Below are 12,459 nucleotides of genomic sequence, written 5' to 3' on the forward strand. Positions count from 1 at the left end.
AGCTCAGGGCACCTGGGTTAAGGGCTTGTGAGTCAGCGGCTGAACTTTCTGGCACAACTGCAGCTAACTTCATCGGGGGAGGGGGGGCTAAAGGGACAGAGCACTGATACCCAGGCATCCACTGCATCTTTCTCTTGTCAAAATCCATCTCTCACGCACTAGCCTCATATTCACCCAGCGTGGGCCCACATCCTTAACCCACATCCAGGTGACTCAGAGGAGGCTGTACCCCAGGTGGGTGGCTGACTGTCCCCTCTAAATTCATCACAGTCATCCCCTTTGGTTAAACAGCTCAGTATATGGCATCTCCCTGGAGGATGCCAGTCATCCCGGGTGACTCAAGCTAGCCCAATCAGACTGAGTAGAGAAAGCACTTCACGTCACCACTGCTGATGTAGTCTCTCCCTCTCTCTCCTGGATGTGAACAGAGGTGAGTCGCACGCCACACTGGCAGCCATCTTGAGACTATGAGGAGAAGCAGACGGAGGCCAAAGCTGCTTCTGCACCCCCAAAGAAATGCTCAACAGACTCCAAAGAATGAGGTACCCTTCTATGTGAAATAAAACAGGAACCAAGAGGCTGGTGGGACTGGGGGGCGGGGTAAGCCACATGGAAAGCCAGCCCTGGCACCTAAGCTGCAGAAACGCCAAGCAGGTTCGGGAGGGGATTCAAACCGAAGGACCCCATACTCCTTTCACCTTCCAAACACGTGGGGAAAGTCATCTGCACGTCCAAATGTTCCACAAATAGGATTCTCTGTCTGCATCACCTCCAAGTTCCTCAGCTGACGGGGAGCAGAAGGAATCAGGGAGCTAGAGCCTATGGCGACATAAAGAACACACAGCTCTCACCTCCAAGGGGATACAAGTTTATTCTGGAGCACTTAGGTCACCCCAAAGTCCATGTTCCAACATGATAACAGTTTTGGTGGTTTTTTGTTTTGTTTTGTTTTGTTGTTGTTGTTGTTGTTGTTTTTTTCAAGACAGGGTTTCTCTGTGTAGTTTTGGTGCCTGTCCTGGATCTCTCTCTGTAGACCAGGCTGGCCTCGAACTCACAGAGATTCGCCTCTCTCTGCCTCCCGAATACTGGGATTAAAGGCGTATGCCACTGCTGCCCGGCATGATAACAATTTTATGAATTATTAGCATTAACAGAACAAAGAAAGTAGATAAATTAACATGCTTAAAATACATTCGTGGAAGGGCTGGAGAGATGGCTCAGCAGTTAAAAGCACTGGCTATCCTTCCAGAGGAACCAGGTTCAATTCCTGGCACCCACAAGAGGCTCACAATCTTCTGTAACTCCAGTTCCTAGTGATCTGATGCCCTCTTCTGGCCTCCACAGACACCAGGCATACATGTAGCATGCAGACACCAACATAAAATAAATAAACACAAAGTTTTTAAGTTAGCCAGTGGCTTAAAACATATACATCTGTGGAAGCGCCAGGTAAGGGAGTTACATCAGAGCCAGGTAAGTACCTCTGATGCTGTCTGTGACATCCTGAACTTGTGGGTTTGTGGAAGCTAGTTGTCTATCAGTATATCATAAACAGGTTCACACCATAGTCACAGGAAGTTAGGTCACACAGCGGATAGGCAATAAACAGCTATGGGGGACGGTTAGAGATAGTGTAGGATATTTGGCTCTGGACCTGCAACATTCCAACCTCTCCACAATCACTAAGTTTTTTTTGTTTTTGTTTTTTGTTTTTTTTTTTTAATCACTAAGTTTTGATCAGCCTAGAATGTTCAATGTGGATGGGTTTTTTTCTGGGAACTTTACTTCACACCTCTACTCCAGTCAGCCAGCTGGGGCAGGAATGTAATTTATTGATGTCCTGCTTTGTGATTCCTTAATCACCTCTCAGGTCACCCTAGGCAGACAACTGTATGCTTCTGGGTCCCTAAGACGCCCGCTCCATTCAAGAGCAGGGTAGCCAAGAAAGGCTAAGCTCAGCACCTACAGCCGCCCTTGCCCAGGGAAGAGCAGGGGGCAGGGTCTCCGTTCCCAGGGTGATTCAGGATGGCTATTCAGAGTCCTCAGCAGGAACATCGCCCTGAGTCTACCTTCTCACTGGTGACCCATGTCCGCAGCTCTATCTCCTAACAGAGGTTACCACACCAGGTTCTTTCAGAACCTTCCTGTCCCCTTCCTTCCCTTGGGCCTGGGAAGGCTTGTATCAGCTTCCGGAATAGAATGTTGCAGAGACGATCCTGTACCGCATCCAGGCTGACTTGGAAGAGGCCCAGCCTCTCTAGGGACACTCATTGTTGGACACCAGGAGCCACGCTGGGAGGAAGTGCAAGTCACAAGCTGTTGCGGGCTGACACCCCACCACAGCTCCTGCTGTGTAGTCGGGTGGCCTGACTTTGGTTTCTTTTCCTGGCTTCCCCCTCACCCCCCAGCGGACCTACTTTGGGGAGGTCCTTCTGTAACCAACGACACCTACTTCTACTTCCTGGATATACTTTGAGGATAGGAGACACGTGGAACTTCATGGCAGAACCGCACAGAATCAGCGCAATCCAGAAGGCGCTGTGGCTAATTCTTGTCCCTGAGCCCAGGGGAGCCCCTGGTGGAATCCAGAGCGATCCGTGGAGCAAAGCTGTCCGGATTTGGGCCTCAGCTCACCCACTCATTAGCTCCAAACCTTATGTATGTGTAGGGGCGGAGGTGACATAACTTCTCTGTGCCTCAGTCTCCTCCTCTGTAAAATGGGATTGACATCGTTCCCAGCTAACAGGGTGGCTCTGAAGTGTAAGTCATCACACTCCGGCTTTACCCTGTGGGGGCCACTGTTCCCAGCTCCCACTCAGAGCCAACTCATCCTTGCTGGGCAGGTCCAACCGCCCGCGCGCGTCCTTGCCTCTCAGGGCCTGAGTCACCGCTCTGTGCGTCACTCGCGACTCTGCTCCGCGACTTGCAGACTCACCCTGAGTCAGCGGCCGGGCGCGTCCACTGTGTGCACCGCGAGGGGGTGAGTGCACCGCGAGGGGGTGGCGGGGCGCCGCAGCAGGAAGTCGGCAGCTGGGTCGACGTGGGACAGGGCTCCGGTCGGGCGGCGTGGAGGCGGGTACGGTCACCTTGCGGGCCCAGCCACTTGGACCGGGAAAGCGCAGCTCCGTCGCCCCCCGCGGCCGCCGATGGTACAGCCCGGTCGGGTTAAGCAGGCGGACTGAGCTAACCTCCAAGGAGACAGTATGGGGCTGCGCGCGGGTGGAGCGCTCCGCAGGGTGGGCACCAGGCCCGGGGCGCCCGAGGGCCGGGACCCCGGCGGTGCTCAGGGAGGCAGCATCCACTCGGGCTGCATCGCCGCGGTGCACAACGTGCCAATCAGCGTGCTCATCCGGCCGCTGCCGTCCGTACTGGACCCGGCCAAGGTGCAGAGCCTCGTGGACACGATCCTGGTGAGCCCGCGGAGCCTGAAGGCCCGCGCGAGGAAGAGAGGGCGCGAGGGTCGGGGTCCAGGATCTGCGGGAGCTCAGCTTCGGCTGTGTGACCTTGACCAACTAGCTGAGCCTCCCTGGGCCTCAGGTTCCGCGCTTGGACTTGGCCATGAAAGTAATGATCCGTGACGCACATACTCGAAAGTGCTGCAGTCGCCCCGGATCTGATTTCAGCTTCTCGGATCAGCTCTATGAAGTAGCTGCCGTTCCTCCTGTACGGAGGAGAAACTGAGGCACAGGAAACTTGGGTTGTCTTGTTTTGTTTTGTTTTTTAAGCAACTTTCCCTAGGTCAAGCGCTTTCAAGATAATACAATGAGACTTTATACCTAGACAACCTGGGTATCCTGATGTCTCTTCTGGCCAGGAGAGTCGTGGCAGTGGCCTGGGTGTGTCATGTCTGTTGGGAGGATCTTGTCCAAATGGGAAGTGGGAGAGGATCAAGGTCAGTCTATCATGGAGTGAGAGTCCCTGCAGAAATGTTTGTGTCAGGTTAGCCCTACGTGGCTTACTATCTCTTCTTCCAGATTCTTGAGCAGTGGGCCCCGAGACTCGGGAGGATGTTTTAGTCCTAAAACTTGCACCCCTGTCTTCCTGTATGAATTTCACAAGAGCAGGAATTTTGCCTCCTTGACGGTTGCCTTCAAGCTGACAGTTTGTGGGAAGAGGGCTTAGCCTGGGATACTCTCTGAGTACCAATGGGCCTCTGCATAGACTTCCCTCACCCCAGGGAGGGCTGCCATGCCCTCCTTTTTTGTCGTTGTTAGAGTTTTTGTGTGCACATGATGCTAGGAATTGCACCCAGGAGCTTTGGCACGTTCAACAGGAACACCACCAGTGCGCTGCATCCGTAGTTTTTTGTTTTTTTGTTTTTTAATCTCTTTGTTGCTTCTAACTCCTTAGTCTTTCTGTCTCAGTGTCAGTGACTCCCCTGCCCACCCTGTTGGGCTTGGCCCTCTGTGACCTCACAGCCAGCCACCTGGGTGCCCCCTAGCACAGCTGGGATCCTGATGGGTTTCAATGACCAGTTTAGACACCTCTGTCCCATACTGGAGCCACAGGCTCTGTGGAGACAAGGACTTGTCTGCCTTGGCCACCTAACCATGCGGCCACAAGCATGGTGGCTTACAACAAGACACGGGTCCAAAACTGTGTTTTCTTGTTGCCGTTTTTTTTTTAAGACAGGGTGTGTCCCTGTGTGGCCTGTGCTGGCCTGAAACTCATCATCCTGTTTCAGTCTCTGGAGTGCTGGGGTCACAGGTGCCCTCCACCAGGCCCAGCTCAAAGTGTGGTTTATTGAGCTAAAATAAGGCAGTTTTCTTGAGGCCCTGAGGGAAAATGCATTTCTTGAAGTCTTAGTTACTTTTCCCTTTGCTGTGACAAAACACCCTGACAAATGCAACTCAAGGGCGACAAGGTTTACATTGACTCCCAGTTCCGAGATAGAGCCCATCATGTCAGGGAAGTCATGATGGCAGGGGCTGAAGACATTGTATCTCTACATTGTATCTATGTAGCTCACTTTCTTCTCTTTATACAGTTCAGGATCGTAAGCCTAGGGAATGATGCCACTTAAAGTGGGTGGATCTTCCCATCGCAGGTAACCTAACCAAAACAATCTCCTACAGGCATGCCCAGAGAGGCTGCCTCCAAAATGATTCTGGATTTCATCGAGTTGACAATTGAACCCTTTAGCTGAGGGCTTCCTCTTCCTCATCTTCACATCATCATCAGCTGGTGGTTCCCACCTCAGGTCACTGTGACCTCTTTTGCCACAGCCTTCTTCTGCTTTCAAAGAACCTGGTGGTTACATTCAGCCTGCCTGGGCAACCCAGAACAATCTCTCAATTTCAGGAGCCTTAAAGCCCACTCCTATAAGCAGATTTCCACTATGTAAGGTGGGTTTCACAGGTCCTAAAGACTAGGAAATGAGCATCCAGAGGGACCGTTCTTGAACCCACCCCCTATCATACCTTCAACACAAGGCCTGCCAAATGCAGCTGTCCAGTATCAGCTCCCTGACTTGGCCCACTGCCCTGCTCTGTTGAACATGGGAGGTTACCTGTACAGCACAGGTCCCTAGCTGTTCTGCAGAGGAGCCACAGTTCAGCATTTGGGCTCTAAACTAATCCATATCTGCAGCTTCTCCAGTGGGTCTGTGCCCCTTGTCACTCCAGAGAGACCTGTGGCCTCCTTCCTGGCTTGTCATCTGTGAGACTGTCTTTATAGTATATGTCACGCCATTATTCACTTCCTCCTTCAATCCGTTCCTGGGACAGAAATCGTATCAGGATGAGACCGTCCTCACCTCCTGGCTGTGCTGTGACCCCCAAGTGTGGACAAGTGGGTACAGGGTAGATCGTTCACATGGATATAAACACTCCGCACCTAGTGTTTGGGGAAAGCCCCTCACTTACAGCATCTGCCATTACTCTGCTGGAAATACTCTCGGGGCTGATTTTCAAGCTGCCAAGGTGCCACCCGCCAGCTTGCAGAACCCCTAGGTGGCGGAGAGCCTGCTGCTCCTGCCAGCATGAGCCCTTTACAAGAGCTCCGCTTGGCTCAACAAAACATTTTGCTGGTTCTCCAGCACAGTGCCATGCTCACTCACCCTGTGACCTTTCTCTCTAGGAGGACCCTGACAGCGTGCCCCCCATCGATGTCCTCTGGATCAAAGGGGCCCAGGGTGGTGACTACTACTACTCCTTCGGGGGCTGCCACCGCTATGCCGCCTACCAGCAGCTACAGAGAGAGACCATTCCTGCCAAGCTCGTGCAGTCCACCCTTTCAGACCTGAGGGTGTACCTGGGTGCATCCACACCAGACTTGCAGTAGAAACCTCCTGCTCACCCCACCCCCTGCACACCAGCTCGACCTTGCAGAGCCCAGAAGATACGCGTGGCCCCTAGCGGGCGGAAGCTGTAGCAGGGATATGTTCTCTCTATTCCTAAGGAGGGAGGTCTGCCTCTTGGTGCCTCTGCGCTAGTCCCCAGGCCCGAGAATAAGGGAGCCCAGCTCCCCTGATGTGAAAAGATGTCATGGCCTTGACTCTGAAGGAGTACCAAGAGGAGTAAGTGAGAAAGGAGATGGACCTGGAGACAAGGACTTGTTCCGTTCTTATCTTTATGATAGCCTATCACTTCATGAACTAGGAAGTAGAGGAAAACTTAGTTCACCAAGGCTTAAGTGAGAGAGGCTTGTTTTCCCCATAGCTTGAGTCCCGGAACAGATGACTCACACAGTACTGGGTCAACAGCTCGGTGAAGGTGGGGCCTCCCTTTAGGTAATCCTTTGGCCTTGCCCTCATGGCCCCTTACTTCGTGGTCACAAGATGGCTGCTATATCTCTAGGAATCTTATCTGTGCTCAAGGAAGAAACCCACTAGACCTTCTATCAGAAAGGAAAACCTTCAGAATATCTGCACAGAATCCTTGGTCAGAGCTAGCCACCATTGGCACCCACAGTGGCAAAGGGGACGCTGTCACAGCTGAGCATGACTGCCTTGTTCATCCCTTGGAAGTGGCACTGTGTCTCCTGCAACCAAATTGGGATCCCATTAGCGGGAGAGGAAGAAGTATGTATCAGTTAGTCCTTGCTGCATAACAAGCCATTCCCAAACTTAACGGCTAAAACAAAGTATTCATTTACCCATGATTCTGTGGGTGAGCACTTGGGGCTAGGCTCCCTTGGGCAGCTCTGCTGGTATGGCCTGGTCCTGCTCATGAGCCCGCCATCAGCTGTCACCTCAGCTGGGGCTGGCTAGGCTGGGATCACCTTACTCCTTCTGTGGCACATGTTGACTGGATTGGCTTGGTCATCCTTGTTGCCTCTAGAGGGTCAGCTCAGGCTTACTCTCGAGATGGCCCCAGAGTTCCAATGAGAGTAATAGTGAGGAGGCAGGTACTGGCTCGCTGTTAAGAGCACCTACATGGTTACTCGTGACTGTAACCCCAGCTCCAGAGGACCTGACACCCTCTCCCAGCCTCTGTGGGTACCAGACACATGGTCCACGGACATACATATGCAAGCAAAGCACCCACATACATAGTTTTTGTGGTTTTTGTTTGTTTGTTTTGTTCTGTTTTAAGGTGACAAGATATCATCAGCCCTTGTCTAGGACAATGTCACTGCTGCTAAGTTCATTCCTCAGATTCAAGAGACCCCAGCTCTCAACAGGACGAACTGTAAAGAACACAGGGCTATTGTTCGTTCAGCACAGATGAATCTTGGTGGGCAAGTGACAGTATGTCTCGCTCCTACCCATAAGCAGTCTTAAGTTACTGTTCTTGAGACCTAGGAGAAGTCATGGCATGGTGTCTCCAAGAGCTGGGTACCCCATCCTCAAGGGTGACTCACTAGCAGAAAGGGGTGGGCAATGGGGCATTCCAGAGGGTTTCTGCAAACCGAGAGCCCTGGAGGCTGAGGGAAGGCTGAGGAAGCAGCAGGGAGAGATGGCACTTGCTGCTTCTCTCCCAAAGAGCTCAGTCAAGTGTCACTTTCTGTTCTCCCAGCTCAAGTGAGGACAACGGCTTTCCCACCCACCGAGTGTCCCAGCAAATGAAGTTGAAAGGGAAGAAATGCAACATGGTGCTTGGGTTGAATCTTAAGACCAAAAAGGGACGGGGGAGCATTAGCAGGTCAACTGGGAACTCATTCCGTCTAGATTTAGTTATCTTCCAGTTTGGGCAATCAAACTGCTGGGGTGGGCTGAGTGAAGAATGTATGGGAACTCTTTAGTCTGCAATTTTTCTGTAAATCTAAAGTCATTCCAAAATAAAAGTTTATTTAATTTAAGAAAACACGCACAACAATGTGGTAGCTTTGCCCAGTATTTTTGGTTGGGTTTGATGGGCCTTGCCCCTGAAGCTGAAGCTCCTGGGTCTGGGGCCCAGGAACATGCATTTCTAGACCTCAGAAACAGCTGGGGGCCCAGGAACATATATTTCTAGAAGGTTCTCAGGAGCAGCCGCTGATAAGGGAACGCAGCCAGGACTCTGTAACCTGATGATGCAGCTTGCTTTTTGTGCTGGGCCCTTGGGCTGTGTTCAGGATGCTTGGGCTCTGGAGCAGTTTGAGCAAGTACTCCCCACCCCTGGCAGGAGGCTTCTCCAAGCGGCCAGAGGGGCTCTGCAGCTTTGTGACCAGGGTCAGGCGAGCAGAGGGTGTTCTTGCAAAGTGCTGTCTTGAAGTACCACTGTCACCGGTGAAGGAACCTTCCAGCACCTGCTGGGCGGAGATAACTGCATGTAGTCAGTACCCCAGGTACCGACTCCATTCGGAGGAACCCAACCAACAGGCCTCAGGAGGACGGGGTGGAGGCACAGGTCATTTAAGAAAGGCAGCTGGAAGCCAAGCATGGCTGGTGTCTGTAATCTCTGCACTGGAGAGGCTGAGACCAGATGACAGGTTCAGGATCAAGACCCTCGCGGGCAGCACAGCAGATTCCAGGCCACCCTGAACAATTTAATGAAACCCTGACTCCACATAAAAATAGAAAGGGGGAGGGGATGTAGCTTGGCAATAGAGCATTTGGCTGACATACTGGTTCATGAGAGAGGGGAGCCTTGTGGCTGTCAATTGGTACTGAGCTGCATTTCCCACTTGCACCAGCAAGTGGCGCTGCTTTCCCGTCCCTAGAACAGAGCGGCGTTTCGAGGAAGGCACTGTGTCCAAGGTTGAGGTCCCGTCCTCAGCTGCTGCTCATCCTGCCTCCCCTATACTTGTACGTACCTTGGGCGTGCTGGGTTTCTCTACAGAGGGGGCACCTCCAAGAAGCTTTGGGCCCCTCCGAGCTGGGCCGTGAGCTTCTGGATTCTCAGATCACGTGTTCCTTCCCCTGCACTCAGAAAGGGTAGTTTGTAGGGGTCCTTGGGGCTCCTTAAGGTCCTGGAACCAACCCTTCTTCAGCAGATTTAGATTTTAATTTCTCAGTTTTACTAAGATTAGACATTAATGGGTGCATGCCTGTGATCCCAGCACCTCGGAGGGTGAGGCAGGAGCATTGCAAGTTTAGGGTAAGCCTGGGCTACATTATGAGACTGTCCCAAAAAAGCCCCAAAAGCTTAAATAACTAAATATTTTCAGTTAAAACACTAGGAGCAGGCTGAAGTCCATCATGGGTCCTAGACCTGGCTGGCTTTGAATTTTAATGCAATGAGTTTTGGCCCTTCCAGAAGTCTGCCTGACTGCAGAATTCACATTTGTATACATTTGTGCATGTCTAGAACATTTTTGGGGTGTGTGTGTGTGTGTGTGTGTGTGTGTGTGTGTGTGTGTGTGGCCAGGGGTCAATGTTAGGTATCTTCCTCAGTCACTCCCCGTTTTTTCTTTTTTTAAGGTTTTTCTTTTATTTTTTAAAATTATGTGTATGTGTATCTGTGTGCACACGTGAGTGCAGGTGTCTGCAGATCCCTCAGGAGCTAACATCATCAGTGATTATAAGCCTCCTGATGTGGATACGGAGCAATGAACTCCTGGCCTTTGGAAAAGCAGTACGTGTTCTTTTTTTTTTTTTTTTTAATTTATTTATTCATTATGTATACAGAAGAGGGCACCAGATCTCATTACAGATGGTTGTGAGCCACCATGTGGTTGCTGGGAATTGAACTCAGGACCTCTGGAAGTGCAGTCAGTGCTCTTAACCTCTGAGCCATCTCTCCAGCCCCTTCCACCTTATTTTCTGAAACAGAGTCTCACCAGGTAACTGTTCAAATGCTGTCCCAGTAGGGTCTCTCCCGGAACCTGGAGCTCACCCACTCAGCTAGGCCAGCAAGCTCCAGCAATCTGCCTCTACCTCCCCGACACTGGGATTACAGGTGTACACAACCACACCCAGCTTTTCAGATGACTTCTTGGGGAATCTAACTCAGGTCCTCATGCTTCCACAGCAAGCACTCTCCTGACTGATCCATCTCCCCAGCCCCGCTCTTTCCCCCAAGATTAACTCTTATTATGTGTATAGGTGTTCTGCCTACGTGCATGTCTGTGCATCACACGTGTACCTGGTGCCCACAGAGGCTGGAAGAAGTCATCGGTCCTCTGGAACTGGACATAAACAGTTGTGAGCTGCTGTGAAGGTGCTGGGAATTGAACCCTGGTCCTCTTTAAAAGCAGCCAGTGCTCTTAACCACTGAGCCATCTCTCCAGCACCCACCCCTTTACAAAACACTATTTTCAGATTGACGTCTCTTGGCACTGGCCACTGCCTTCACTGGCAGCTGAACTCCTCTCCAGAACTCAGGCTGGTATCTGCTCCATGGCCTCTTTTTCCGAAGGCCTTCTCCCATATGTTCTTCTCTTTCCACTTGATTTTCTTCATTACTTTCCATGGTTCTCTTCAGTCTCCACTGATGTCTTCCCTGCCCACCAGAAGGTAGATCCCGGCAGGTCTTCCCTGCTTACCACCCTGAGCCCAGCGCTGAGAACAGTTCCCAGCACTTAGGTGTTCCTCAGACAGTTGTTGAGCAAGTACATCCCACAGGAGGGAGGCCAATCTTTTTTATCACTGCCTGGTGTTCCAGGGTATGAACGTAACGATGTATCAGCCGTTCTCCTGTTAGTGGACACTTGGGAGTCCACTGGCTGCTTGTTCAACCTGTGATTCCCATGTCCCCTCTTGTGTTCTACCAGCTGGACACCTAGAAACCTAAGAGCCTGCTGACACATAGCCTCCTACCTAGTTTCTCCTTATTGGTGACCTCACCGGAGGAGATGATCCAAATGCTACCCAGGCAGAACTTGGAGACTATTCTTCCTAACTCCAGCCCTTTTTTTGGACCATGATCATGGTTGAGAACAAAAGAAAGCTATGAGCCCTTTTCCCTAGCCGGGCAGCTCACAACCACCTGTAATCCCAACTCCAGGGGATCTGATGTCCTCTTCTGGCCTCCAAGGGCACCTGTACTCAAGTGCGCATACTCACATACAAATGTACATATAATTAAAAAGAAAATACAATATTTAAAAAAGAAAATACATACACTTTGGGCACTTTTTGGGCCTTCCTAAGCTTGACAGACAGCTTGCAGGGTCATTGTGCCCAGCACTAACAGCATGTCTCAGAGGGAGGTACCTGCCCGTGCAGAGGTGGGATGAGGGACTGAATGGACTCTGGTTGCCAACTGCTGGTGAGGATTCTCAACCCCCATCAGCCTGCAGTTAGAATAGCCTCCCTGGGTGGTCCCTGCACGACTACCCTGCTCCCCAGAGCACCAGGCTTCGACTGGATCCTAGTCTGGGTCAGAGGGGATCCTAGGAGAGGCTATGACTGCCCTGGCCTGGAAGGGACCTGGAAGACCTCCAAACTTCGTGGTGGGTATATCCACCACACCTGCTTCCAGGTTCGCCCTTCCGTAGAATAAAGGATCCAGCCCCCCAGCCAGCCCTAGAAGTGGGCAGGGCAGACATGGTTTTCCTTGTTGCTCAGATCGGAAACTGAGTCCCCAAACAAGCAGCCACCTGCCTGGGTGCTCCAGCCGGCTCCGCCCCATAAGGCGGCCCATGGAGACTCTTGCCCTGGGGCCCCATCCTGAGCCTGACCCCCGGCTTTGCCTGGCAGATGACCTCAGCTGCCGCCAATCCATTGGTTCCAGCTCCGGGGGGGAGGGTAGAACAAAGCACGCTTTGTGGCCGGCTGTCCCCTCCCCGGCGCGGCCGCCTCCGGGACCCCCTCCGGAACTCCCGGCGACGCCCCCCGGCCGACAGCCGTGTAATGTCTTCCAGGCGCGGACTCTGCACACAGCCGCGGGGCCGCCTGCGGGCCGCCTCCCTGGCCCCTAGCCATCTCTGCGCTGAAAGCTGGCCCTGGGTGCCAGGCAGGTGTAGCCACCTGACAACTCAGTGCACCACCTTGGGGTTACCCGCTTTGGGGTGAGAAACACTGACATTGTTCATGGTGTCGCTGTGGCCGCTGTTTTGTTTTGTGGCTAGTCACTTCAGATTGACAGCCCTGGGTTCCGATGTCCGTGCCACTGACTAGCGTCATCCGGTTCAGAACAGTAAGAACCACCGACT

The 12,459-nt window shown here is 52.3% G+C and overlaps 1 protein-coding gene across 1 annotated transcript; it reads left to right on the forward strand.

The window, feature by feature from the left end:
• Positions 1 to 3,056: 3,056 nt before the first annotated feature.
• Positions 3,057 to 7,583, forward strand: Srxn1 (sulfiredoxin 1). The gene is made up of 2 exons (XM_059259664.1): positions 3,057 to 3,410; positions 6,079 to 7,583. Exons 1-2 carry the CDS (start codon positions 3,204 to 3,206, stop codon positions 6,280 to 6,282), a joined length of 411 nt encoding a protein of 136 aa, XP_059115647.1. The 5' UTR covers positions 3,057 to 3,203; the 3' UTR covers positions 6,283 to 7,583.
• The last annotated feature ends 4,876 nt before the right edge of the window (positions 7,584 to 12,459 follow it).

This window comes from Peromyscus eremicus, chromosome 4 (genome assembly GCF_949786415.1).
Source record: "Peromyscus eremicus chromosome 4, PerEre_H2_v1, whole genome shotgun sequence".
Lineage (NCBI taxonomy): Eukaryota > Metazoa > Chordata > Mammalia > Rodentia > Cricetidae > Peromyscus > Peromyscus eremicus.